Source organism: Grammomys surdaster, unplaced genomic scaffold (assembly GCF_004785775.1).
Source record: "Grammomys surdaster isolate TR1022 unplaced genomic scaffold, NIH_TR_1.0 721, whole genome shotgun sequence".
NCBI lineage: Eukaryota > Metazoa > Chordata > Mammalia > Rodentia > Muridae > Grammomys > Grammomys surdaster.
This window is the reverse complement of record NW_021605140.1, coordinates 1,785,695-1,798,771: the sequence shown is the minus strand read 5'-3', so window position 1 is coordinate 1,798,771 and position 13,077 is coordinate 1,785,695. Positions and strand designations below refer to the sequence as shown.

At 45.7% G+C, this 13,077-nt stretch overlaps 1 protein-coding gene across 3 annotated transcripts in view; it reads left to right on the top strand.

Moving 5' to 3' along the window:
• Window positions 1-13,077, top strand: part of Sipa1l1 (signal induced proliferation associated 1 like 1) — a 198,361-nt gene that overhangs the window by 140,543 nt on the left and 44,741 nt on the right. For all 3 annotated transcript variants that reach the window (XM_028782145.1, XM_028782144.1, XM_028782143.1), the window contains exons 10-12: window positions 1,282-1,855; window positions 2,463-2,737; window positions 8,098-8,367. In XM_028782145.1, coding sequence (XP_028637978.1) covers window positions 1,282-1,855; window positions 2,463-2,737; window positions 8,098-8,367 — 1,119 coding nt within the window. The remainder of the gene's footprint in view (window positions 1-1,281; window positions 1,856-2,462; window positions 2,738-8,097; window positions 8,368-13,077) is intronic.

Here is a 13,077-nt window from a genome sequence, read left to right as displayed (position 1 = left end):
GGGTGAGAGAAGGTCTCATTTTTGTAGGCTGTTAGGAAACTCACTATGTATCCCAAGATACATAAAACTCACAGTTTCCTCTTGCTTCAGCTCCTGCATGAGGCAAGTGCCTTCCGTTTACTTTGAAAGCACTCTCAAGTTACTTTCGTGAAGTATCTTTTCTCTTGAAAACTCACATAAAACATTTTCTAGTGCACAGTTTCATGGCTGACTCGATTTTAAACCATGTGGAAAGGGGGTCGTCACCTTCATTCCCATCAGCCTTGGCTGAGGGTGTCAGGTGGGATCATGAAGACTGGCATATGCCATACACCCTCTTCATTTCTACCCAGCTTCTCTTGTTTTAGGAAACTTTTGGTATTTTTCTTTTTAAGATTAAAATTAGTAGATGAGTACAGATGTCGATGTTCCATGGCCCTGTTTTTTAGCGATGTGTTTGCAAAAGCAGCAATGGAAACAAGCTTTCTTGGGTCAGTCTGACTTAAAGAAACAGGAATGGGAGATGTGCTTCTTGCAGAACCACAGACCAAAGGCAGAACATTTAGACCAAAGAATAGCTCTGTTTTTTTAAAAAAAAAGATTTCCAAGTACTGTGGCAATTCTATAAAAATCATAATTGCTATTGATATTTTTATTTTAAAGTTATCCTTTTAATCTGGTCTCATGATACCGCACACATGGGCCAACAGATAGTATTTGCTTTATTAGAAATGACTTGTTTCTTACAGGCCGTGTATCTCCTGGTATTTCCCTGATGAGCTGTGTATCTGGCCTACAGCCATTCTGTTTTAAGTGGAGGACACATCTGTGTTCTGACAGAATCTCTGTCCTGAAAGACTGTGTGATTATAGCAACCTCCACTTGGAGATAGTCTGTAGGCATTTAAAGTAGCTTTAATTCTGTTGTGTGGAACATTACAGTAAGCCAACATAACTAACCCCCATGATGTGGTGGTTAGTCTCCTGCTGATAAAGAAATGAAGTTTTGACTTTAAGCTTTTAGGTAAAAAGAGTGCCTGGAAAAAACTTAAGTAAACTAAAACGTTTACTAATTAGGCAGAAATTTGTGTTCTTTCTTGCACAAAGTGAGCGATTGCCTTACCTTTAGCATATGCTCACCCCCTTTCCTTAGTACTGGGGATCAAAGCCAGAGCCTTGCATGTCTGCGCGGGAGCAGTGCTTTACCACTGAGCTGCAGCCCTGGCCCTTTGTCCCCATGGTGTAGTAGAAGATAGACAGACCGACAGACGTCTCATCCCTTGTTCTTTGCTTTGTCTCTCAGTGTGGCAGTCACCAGGTCCAGAGATGTGCCTTCTTTTGGACCTCCCATTCCTAAAGGGGTCACCTTCCCCAAGTCAAACGTGTTCAGGGACTTCCTTTTGGCCAAAGTGATTAATGCAGAAAATGCTGCTCATAAATCAGAGAAGTTCCGGGCCATGGCTACGCGGACCCGCCAGGAATACCTGAAAGATCTGGCAGAAAAGAACGTCACCAACACACCTATCGACCCTTCTGGCAAGTTTCCATTTATTTCTCTGGCCTCCAAGAAGAAGGAAAAGTCGAAGCCTTATCCAGGAGCTGAGCTCAGTAGCATGGGGGCCATTGTGTGGGGAGTCCGGGCCAAAGACTACAACAAAGCCATGGAATTTGACTGCCTCCTTGGGATCTCCAATGAGTTCATCGTCCTCATTGAGCAGGAAACAAAGAGTGTAGCTTTCAATTGCTCCTGCAGAGATGTGATAGGGTGGACTTCCAGCGACAGCAGCCTCAAAATCTTCTATGAGCGGGGAGAGTGTGTGTCGGTGGAGAGCTTCATTAGCAGTGAAGATATCAAAGAAATTGTCAAAAGGCTGCAGGTGAGACTGTCTGCTGTTACCATTCTCACTCCTAGGGGTTCGGCAGGCTAAAGCCAGGGCACAGAGGGTTGTGGGGCATGATTGGCTACTCTGGCAATTCCTTTGCTGATATGTGAAGCAACACAGTTTATCTGATGCTCCTGCTTTCCATCATTTGTTGAGGAAAAGTAGCAGCCCAGGGCGGGTGGGAGGACATGTTGTCTGGGGCTTGTGCTGGGAAGTCACCTGCATATAACTCAGTCTCAGTGCCCTGTGACTGTCGTTGCTGTCGTTGTTGCGAAAGCTGTTCAAGAAACCGCTTAATAACCCATCTTAGATTATTTCTTAAGAGCTATTGAATGCAGAATCTAAGTTCTCTTTGCTGCCAGCTCTCTGTAGGTCTCTCCCAGATTTTCCTATAACGTCAAGAAAGCCACTGAGCCCTGTGGAGGCAGCCAGTGTATTGTGTTTGCCTCCCAAATAGAGACTAGGGAAGAGGAATAACCAGCCTGCCCTTCAACCAGCTACAGGACGTTAGGAATAACCAAAGGCAGTATTTTTTTAATTCCGAGTTCACTGTTTAATAACTTTCAGCACTTAACCCAATACCTCTCTTTCCCTTGTCTAGTTTGTTTCAAAAGGTTGTGAGTCAGTGGAAATGACTCTGCGAAGAAATGGCCTAGGACAGCTTGGCTTCCATGTCAACTATGAGGGCATCGTGGCGGATGTAGAGCCCTACGGCTATGCGTGGCAAGCAGGTCTGAGGCAGGGCAGCCGCCTCGTGGAGATCTGCAAGGTGGCAGTGGCCACCCTGAGCCATGAACAGATGATTGATCTCTTGAGAACATCAGTCACAGTGAAAGTTGTCATTATCCCTCCCCACGATGACTGCACCCCACGGAGGTAGGTCTGAGTTTGCGGCTGCTGGACCACATGGGACATCTCTTAATAGTCAGAGTAGCCAAAGTGAAATTGTCCTCTTGTGAGGTTTATGGTTCCTGCATGGAAAGGCTGCCACAGGATGCAGCTCCACACAAGCTATTTACCACACCCATCTTCAGCATCTTGCACTGGTGGGCTGTAAACAGCACCTATCTTGGCCTGTCGGAATGGTTTATGTGTCATGTTGCCCATGCTTCCTCACTCCCATTTATCTCACGACTGTTCAGAAACTCAACTGTTGTCATAAGCTCTGCTGTCTGGGTCTGCACAGCTGAGCCCGACTTCTAGGCTCTTTTCCAGCAGCATCTGTGGGGCCAGGATCAGGCTTCAGATGACTCAGTGCTGTGCCTGATGCCTTGACTGCTTATCTATCTGTAGCCTTCTCCTAGAGGGAGGGCCCGGAACCTCCTGCCTGCTCAGCTCCTGCTAAGCCAGCAGCACTGACCACACTTCTTTGCCTTTGGGGAAGTTGTTTGATGGAACAAATCTAATCAACTGGTTTTTTTTCCCTTTAGACTTATCAAATATTATTTTTGTTGGTTTTTAAAAAAATTGTAGCCAAGCAGTTGTGTCATATGCCTTTAATCCCAGTACTAGGGAGGTAGAAGTAGGTGGATCTCTGAGTTTGAGGCCAGCCTGGTCTACAGAGTGAGTTTCAGGACAGCTAGAGCTACACAGAGAGACCCTGTTTGGAAAAAAACAAAGAAGAAGAAGAAGAGAAAAAAATGTTGTATATTTTTAGCCACTACTTTCTAAGAATTTGTCTTAAGATTTAGTAGTTAAAGCCTGTGGCACACACCTTTAATTCCAGCACTCAGGAATCAGAGGCAGACAGATCTCTGAGTTTCAGGACATCCTGGTCTACAAAGCAAGTTTCAGGACAGCCAGGGCTGTTAAACAGAAAAAAACCTGTTTCATTTAAAAAAAAAAAAGCAAAATACATACAATATCTAATTAATTAACTAATGATTAATCATAAATAAATATTGATAATTAACAAAAAACAAACTATAGTTCTTTTTCTCCCTAAGATGACCAGTCCTATGTCTGAGCGCTCGTGGGTTTATGATTGGCAGATGATAGAATATAAATCATAATAGTTGGTTATTTGTGTCCCTTAAAGACTTAAGTGGACTTAGTTAAAAATCAGTCTCTGCTCAGAATAGCATTTATTTATGCCATTTATCAGGTAGGCAGCCTGGGGGTTTTGTACCTGTGTCAAAATATCTTGGGGTCCTTTAGTCTGAGCAGGTTAAGGGGCACTCTCTTCTAAATAGCTGAATGTTCCAAGAAACCAAAAGCTGTAACCATACAACTTTTTGGTTTAGCCAGTGTGGGATGGGTGAGTGTCCTAAAATCATCCCGTGTGTGTCCCTGTCCAGGATAGCAGGATCTGCTGACCGTGCCAGCCTTTCTGGAGACTCCAAGGCCATTGTCACTTACATTAAGTCTTCTGCTGATCTGTGATTCACATGGTGGTTCAGAGGGCAATTGGACTCTTATCTAGAACACTCTCCAAGTGCCCTGCTCTACTCTGCTGTCACCTGGCTGCTGTCCTTTGATGTCCCTAAACAGGGAATAGTTTATATGGTCAGGAAAAAGTGCCTCAGCTCTCGGAGTCATAGACACAGTGCCCCTGCTCTTTTCTGTAGGCTCCAGGTTGTCATGGGGCCAGACCGAATGGAGCCCCCGCTGCCACCAGACTGATTGGTTGTTACTAGGAAGCTAGGCCAGTGATGAGGGAGAGCTGGCTTACTGGCCATGCTCATCGAGGCTGGCGTTATCTTCCTTGGAGTGTTGGGAAATACCATTGACTGAATTTTTACTTCAATGTTCTAAGTCCTAGAGAATAAAAAAATACACTGTTACATGAATTAACACATTTAATTCTTTTAGCAATCCTATGAGGAAATATGACCATTATTCATGTTATAAGAAACCAAGTAGGGCCAGTGTGATAGTTCAGCGAGTCCAGTCACTCCCACCAAGCCTGATGACCTGAGGTTGATCCCTGGATCCCATGTGGCTGAAGAAGACCCCACAAATGTCCTCTGACCTTGTCCTACTGCACAGTAAATGAATAAACAAACAAACAAATGATAGTCTTACAAAAAAGAAAGAAACTTAAGTAAGTTCTCAGGCCCCTCTGGCATCAGAATCCAGGTGTGAGCACTGTTCTATAGGTTGGCACAGACCCTTGGCCCTGTGTGTTTGTGCAAACCATGGCTGTGCTGGTAAATCTGTACAATTCCTGGTTCATGGTGTCATTTTTCCCTCTGGCCTCATTGAAGCTACCACCATGAAATCTGGAGAAGGCTACACTGGGCCAGATGGGACAAGCTGTTCTGACATCAGTGCAGGTGACTCCCACACACCGTGTGAAGGAGCCACATCTGTCTTCCACTGGAAAACCTGCATGCATCCTCTCTAAGTGTGCATTGCTGCCCGCACAGGTCAGGTGCTGAGCTGGAAAGCTGGGTGGAGGCTCAGTGCTAAGCCCTAGCCCTCCCCGCTGGCTGTTCTGTGCAGGTGGGAAATTGTGCACTGTGCAGATGCCTTTGGAGGCCTGAAAAGCTGTTGGCTTCTGCAGAAGTGGCTTCAAAGGGAATGTTGAAGCATTAACACCTTGCTACAGTTTTCAACAAAATAGGATGACTCTTCTGTCTTTTTCCTCCACACTTCACACTCCCACTGCTGTTTTCCTAGCAACTAATTACTCTGTTCTCTGAGTAATTACTCTCCTCTTTGTCAGCCTTCCTAGGGCTCTGGGTCGGGTGGGCTGAGCCTCCTCAAAGCTCACTACCCATTGCTGTTTGATTCTGGCAGTTGCCCGGACCCTGAGATCAACCTAGGCAGCCACACAGCCACCATATGTCAGGCAGGCCTAGAGGAGGTGTGCACATGCATTTTGAAAAGGCAGCTTTTAAAAATGGAAGTTAGCTTGACAGCAACCCTTCCTTCCAAAATATTTAAATAATATAAAATCAAGAACCTTTTCCCTGTTTTCAGGAAACAGGTCAGCCCTTCCACAAACTGTAGTTTGTTTAAGAGAACAGACATAAAGAAAAGCCACATTTCTGAGTTACTGCCCTGTGCGTGGTGGGTCTTGTTTCATTTTTTTTCCCAGTGCTGGCCCAATGGCTGCTTCATTTCTTAATAAATGAGTGAGACAAATGCCCAGAGAGGACAGCACACTGAAACAGTTCTGAGGACCTGCCAGAGGTCCTTCCCATCCCAATTCCCATGAGTGAGGAGGCCCCTCACTGTCACTGTTGTTGCATCTCCAGAGCCTGTGAGGACCGGTGTCTGTGACCTCTGGGACTTCAGCTCATCCACTTAGAGAAGTAGCGGCTGGGTTAGATGAGGAGCTCTGGATGGTGCGGCTTTGTTCTGCAGGGTGCTGCTCTGCAATCAGGGGCCATTCACGGGCTAAAAACAGTTACAGCAAAGACCAAATTATCTTTAGGACTGTTTTTTTTTTTTTTCTGGGGATTTGAGAGTCAAATTATCTTTTAAATAGGAATGGTTTGCAGAGAGTTTTCTTGCTTTGAAAGTGAGAGCATGTCATCTTTGAGCTAGAACTCATCCACCCAAATCTCATTCTCCAGATGAGCTCTGTCGAAAGGAATGACGTTCTTCTTTAGAGCCAAAGTCACAGCGAGGGACCAAGCTGTTTTTAAACAGTCTTTTTTAACATTAGATTTTAGTTTGCCCTTTGGTCACATTAAATACTGAAATGGCTGCTGACCACAGGCCTAGGTGGGTTTCCAACAGGTGCTGGCAGTTCCTTTTGTCATAGGCCACACTTTGTAGGCGATTCATTGTGGGTAAAGGAAGTGCAGAGAGTTAGAGTGATGTTCTCTAGTAAGGACTACAGTAAGCCAAGCCTGCAGGTACTGTTCCATGGGTTAAAGCCTGGCCTGCCTCTCCCATCATGGACTCGCTATAGTATGGCTAGATTTGGGTTTATCCTCTTCCTGTCATCTGTCTTAGTTACCCTCACTACCACATTTTTTCTCAGAAGGCCATGGAGAGCTTTTCATGACTACTTACATATGGCATTAAAACTACCACTAGCTTTGTCCTTCAGAGGAGTGCCCACTCTTGATTCCATCTATGATTCTTAGGTTTTACAGAAATAGGTAAGATACAAAGCCAGTAAGTGGTCCCTCGCCACAGAGACAATAGGAAATGACAGGTGGCTGCAGTTTGGTTCCCTGTGAACTGCTTGAGATTCATAGAAACATAAGGTATCTCAGTAACTTTTCACTGCTAATTATATGTTAAAATGATACAATTTCAGATATTTTGGGTAAAACACAGCATCTTAAATCAATTGCACCAATTTTGTTTTACTTTCTAAAATTAAAATGTCAACCTCGGCTCATCCGTGCAGCTCCTCCTGCTTCCCTTGTGCGGCTCCCCCACACACACCCCCACACCCCCACCTCCCACACCCCCCACCTCCCACACCCCCCACCTCCCACACCCCACACCCTGCTTGGACTTATCTATGTTACCTCCAAAGTGATGCTTCATAGCTGCTCACCCTCCTTCAAGTCTTCCGGACCGTGACTGCTTCTCAGACCTTGCAGTCCCTGAATTAACAATGAAATCTCGACGTGCAGGTTAATACTGTAGCTGTAGCGGGGATAGAAGTAGTCTGCCTGGCTCAGGACAGATGGAAACTCTCTTCTTGTTTAGATAGAAAGAATGGAATGTAGGTTCCTGAGAACCAGGGTTTCAGGTGGAGTGTGTCCCTGGCCGTTGATGTCACTCAGGAAGAGAGATTCCTTCCTTTGAAAAGAAACGAAATCTGGTTTCAGATTATGCTTGGCCTTCCATGGGGGACTAAACACTGTTGCATTTCTGTAATACATTTTCTTCCTCCTAGGCTACATTTTGGTCTCTGGTTGGGCTTAGGGGTCTTTCCCGACTTCATTGCTTGGCTCTTGGGGTCCCAGCCCATTTAGAGCTGCCCTCCCCTTTAGATGCCTAGTTGCACCTCTGAGCGGAGCTATGCAGAGCTGCCTGTTATCTGCGTTTAGCTGCCTGTTCTGTGATCTTTCCCTGTCCTCCGTAGCTCTCCGTGCTCCCAGCTGACCTGAGTCCTGTGTGTTTTTAGACTCGTCGTTCCAGTCTCCACAGTTCGGACTGAGTAAAGGAACACACTTGTGATTCCTCTGGGGTTGTGACTAGGTTGTGAAAGGAAACCTGCAGGGCCCAAAGACTCGAAAGACTGTTACTGGGAGTCAGTGTGTTTCCAGCAGCATGACAAGGTGCAGTAGTCATTGTCTTCTCCTGGTCCTTCCTCCTAATAGGAGTTGCTCAGAAACCTACCGCATGCCAGTGATGGAGTACAAGATGAATGAAGGCATTTCCTACGAGTTCAAGTTCCCCTTCCGGAATAATAACAAATGGCAGCGGAGTGCCAGCAAGGGAGCTCATTCGCCCCAAGTTCCATCTCAGCTGCAGAGTCCTGTGACCTCACGGCTGAATTCGGGGAAGGGAGATGGGAAAATGCCCCCTCCAGAAAGAGCTGCCAACATCCCTCGAAGCATCTCCAGTGATGGGCGCCCACTGGAAAGGAGGTGAGTGCCCTCTCAAAGGTTGCTTTGTCTGAGGCCCAAATTCAGATGGCACCAAATACTTAAGCACCAGCTGTAGGCTTTCCCATGTTTCTCAGAAGTAAAACTGAAATGCCAGTGAGTGGCTTCCAAAGCATGGGAGCTTTCCAAGCAGAATATCCAACCTCCTGCAGTGGAGTTTGTATGTGCTTTGCTCTTTACTTTTTATGTGATGATCAACAGAAATCCTCATTTCACAGTAGTGGACAATTGGATTAAAACTTAGATAACAGATCTTAAGGTGACGGTGACTACATTATCATCTTCAACGTCTTGGGCAACTTACAAGATAGAAGTAGTGAGATGTGAGGGTTTGGTTGAGCACATGTGTTTCTATCATTTCATTTGGAAAGACTTGGAGAGGAGGAACTTAGAGCGCAGAGGATTCCCATGGCTCGGACAGTAGAAGGAAGCAGTGGGGAGGAGGCAGCACACAGGGAGGGCTAAGACAGTCAACACCGAGGTCAGTAAGGAAAAGGAACAGGATGGAAGTCCAGGTCATAGTGCTGCCTTGGTGAGCAGTCATGGTGTTTAACCATGGTTCTGGGAGCTCTGCCATCTTAAACTGGAGCCTCAGCCTGATATTAAACTACATCAAGGTCTTTCAGATGTGACTAACAATTGGATCTGAAGTTTGACGTCATTGCTGTTGCTGTAGCCCTCTCCATGGGTGCATGGAGATGACTTCTCTCTGAGGTACTTGCTGGAAGCTTCCTTTCTCCCGCCCACTCTCAGTTTGTCCTCACTTCTGCTCCTGTTGCTCACACTCCTGACGAGTCTGTGGAAGCCTCTGGAGCTGCGTGTTGTCTGTGTTCCAGAACTGTGGTAGGTAGGAGAGTCCCTGGGACAGGACGGGCAGCCACCAACGGTGTCCCCAGTCATTAGTCTATTTCAGGGGCAGTGGGCAGTGGAGACCTCTCTGTGGAGTGTAGCTTTGGTGTACTCTGCATGGTAGTCTGGCTTTGAGTGTGTGTAACTCTGTCACTTAGCCATCTTGGAAAACCAGAGTACCACATAGAAACAGTTTGTAAAAGCTCACACATAAAGTGAGGTAAAATCCTTCATTATTATGAAGATTTCTGTACAGGGCCTCGCTGTTTATCCAAGTAAAAGGCTCCTTACCCAGAGTCACGGCATCCCCACTTCCACTCCTCTTGCTTTCAGTATTTTTGAGTAGGAAAGCCTCCAAGAGACCTCTGAATAAATTCTTTGTTTCACTCACTCCAAGCTTGGCTCTTCCTGAGGTGTGTTAACCATAACTCTTGCTTTGGCTCATGTTTTGAAAGATGAACTTGGAAGTCATTGTTTAAAGGGTCCTCTTTCTCCTGCCAGCTCCATTTCTTCTTCCATAGACAGTCCAGAAGCTTTCCCACATGAAATCATTGGAGACATTCCCTTTCACAGTGTTTCCCGTGATAGGCTTTTGGGATGTGCTATGGTCTGTGTTGAATCTAAAATGCAGCAGAAGCAAAAGATTGTAAGTTCAGCAAACCACCATCACTAGGCAGACCTGCCATTTGTGGCTCGTTGACTTCATGCTGGCTTAGTAACAGTCTCTATTGCTGTGACAAACACCATGTCCAGGAGTAAATTGGGGATAAAAGGGTTTGTTTTATCTTGTAACTCTCAGGTCACAATTCGTCACTGATGTAAGTCAGGGCAGGAACCTGGAGGCAGGGGTTTAAACAGAAGCCTTGGAGGAATGCTGCTAGCTAGCTGGCTCCTCATGGCTTGCTCAGCCTGCTTTTCTTTCTCTTTTTCCCTTCCTCCTACCTTCTCTTTCTTTTTTGTTCCTATTTTTCAACACAGGGTTTCTGTGTGTACCTTTGACTATCCTAGAACTCAACTTTGTAGACCAGGCTGTGGCTCCTGGGTTCTGGGATTAAAGGAATGTGCCACCACTGCCTGGCTCAGTCTGTGCTCTTATACCACCAGGACCCACCTACCCGGGGTGGAGGCATTTTCTCACTTGAGGTCTCTGTTTACATCTAACTCTAGCTTCTGTCAAGTTGACAAAGACTAGTTAGGATAAGTGCTGAGGGAATACATGACTCCTTGACTCTAAGAGGCACGTCTAGGATGCCAGAGTGGCTTCCTGCTTGTGTCTGAGCCTGCTCCTGTTTTATCCCACCTTAGGGAAAGTATGTCAGGAGGACCAAAGATCCTAGGAGAAACCATACTTTTTTTGGTTGTGGGGTTAGAAAGGACAGGGTGAGGCTGCCTAAGATTTGGGGGATATTGAACCCTACTCACTGGCCCTTCTGGCTTCAAGTTAGTGGGATGTTCTCTGAGACCCCTGCTAGAATCTCAGATTCTAGGATATTTTGTGAAGTCTCATTGCTATGTTTTCTGGATATTTGGATGTCCTCTCCAGTTTGATATGTATGGTAGTCTTCTATTGCAAATCATTGTTGTCCGTTTCTTACCGTGTTGTTCCCAGTTTTTAAGTTTGGCTTTAAGCAAGCCCACCCTCTTGCCAGTTACATTTGGTCTACACAGCTGCCCATGATTCATGATTCTGTGTCTGGTCCACACAGCTGCCTGTGATTCAGAACCTTGGGTTTTTCTCACAATTGTTTGATTCCCTTTCTTCTGCCTCAGAAGTTGTGCTGAGGTGTGGAGGAGACACAAGCCTGCCTGCCTGCCTGCCTTGGGTCCAGCACAGCTCTGTCTGGATAAATGTTCATTTACTACTGACAGAAGCCTACTCTGTACTTCATGGTTTGCAGAACCACGGGCACACAGGTCATTTTTTAAATTTACAGGACAGATTATTTTCTTTTAATACTTAAGGACACAGTCTATGTAACAATAACATATATTGGTGTTTGAGATTAGTAAGAGAGTTTCAACTGGATAGAGTTCCATTGTACCATTTGAAATCCAATCCATTCGGTTTGAATGTGAGAATGTTATGCTTCCCAGGTGTCTTTCTGATGACATCATTTTATAGTGTTTGTGGAGTTTTTTTGTTAACAAAATGAATAACAAAATAATGTAGCAGGAATAGGTAACACAATACAACTGATGTTTGTGTGCTAGGTTTTTCTAGAGTTCAAGGGTGAGAATGGAGGGAAACTCGTGTAGCTACGTTGCTGAGTTTAAGCACACCACAGGCTCAGTTGTAACTGCCTGGATCTGAGTTAATGTGCTCAGAGCCTAACCATTTCAAGAGCTTTGGATAAGCAGCAGTCATCTTAATATATGAAAGAGTTTTTCATTCTACTGAATAAATACAATGCTCACAAACCTTCACTGTCTGGTGTGAGGTATCACTGGGCTGTGAGTGCAGGCACCTTCTCCGTGGGTCACAGGTGCTTGAGCTGACTCAAGGATCTTTGTGTCACAGAACATGGAGCTTTGCTGGGTCAAGGCCATGCTGCCATCCATGCTCTCAAAGCCACTGAGTGCTGCTCAACCCTCTCATATTTGCCAACATTTGCCACTCCCTCTTCAAAACCTTTCCTTGTTGCTAGGGTTTTGATGTGTTGTATGCCCCCACCTAAAAGGGATGCCCCATATGCAAGGGATTGTTCAGGCGGTGCTTTTTGTTCAGGCGCCATGAACATTTGATATGTGAGACCCAATGAGAAGTCTGGGAGTCACTGGGGAACAACCTCAAAGAGGAGTGGTAGCCTCTCTGTTTCGACTCTTTGTTTTATGGCTTAGAGTGTGAGTATGCTCTCCAGTGTACGCCCCTGCCACCCTGTGTCACACTCACAAGAGACTTAAATAAATTCAGTCTTAGAATTTTGAACCCCAGAACTGTGAACTCAAAGTTTTTCTTTGTAAATAACCTGTTTGTTGTACATTTTTGTAGTAATCAAAGCTAATGAGTGGACTCAACTTCCTAAGCCTGAATTTGTGTTGCTTTTCATCACTCTTTCTGCTAATGTCTGCTCTCATCCATCCCTGACCCACTTCAAGACAATCCCCATCTTCTGTTGAGTACTGAGAGAGGTGGGGTAGAGGGGGAGGGAGAGAGAAAGAAAGTAGTTTATGTTAGCAGGGGAAGGGCCACAGCTTACCTGTGGAAGTCAGAGGACAGTTTTTTAGAATCAGTTTTCTCTTTCCACCTGAGAATTAAACTCATAGGACATAGGTGAATTAAAGTCACAGGACAGGAAACACCTTTACCCATGAGCCGTACCCCTCACCCTTCTACCCTGTTTTGAGCTGGGGTCTCTCAGGGAGCCTGGATTGGCTGACTCAGCTGTAGACTGTCTGGCAAGCAAGCACTAGGGATCCTCTCTCTGCTCCTCCAGGAGGAGGATGTCAACTCTGCTTGCTACACCTAACTGTATGTGAGTGCTGGGAGTGGACCCTCATGTCATTACTGACGGAGCCACCGTCTCCCCAGGCCGGTGTTGTCATTTGTTTGTTAAGCTTCTTCCTTCTTGGCTAGAGAGCTCGAACTTCATGTTACTTTTTCAAAGTCTAAATTATTTCCAGAAGCCTCCAGTTCTGAGGAGCAGTCTCCTGCTAGCACAGTCATGTGATAAAAATGGATGTGCCTGGAAGCAAGCCTTTCTTGACACTCATGTTTCTGCACAGTCCTCAAGATCAAATCTGGCTCCCCAACGTGGTTGGTGACATCCCTGAAAGTCAGCTGAGCCTTGCCATTTCTTCTCTCTCTCTCTCTCTCTCTCTCTCTCTCTCTCTCTCTCTCTCTCT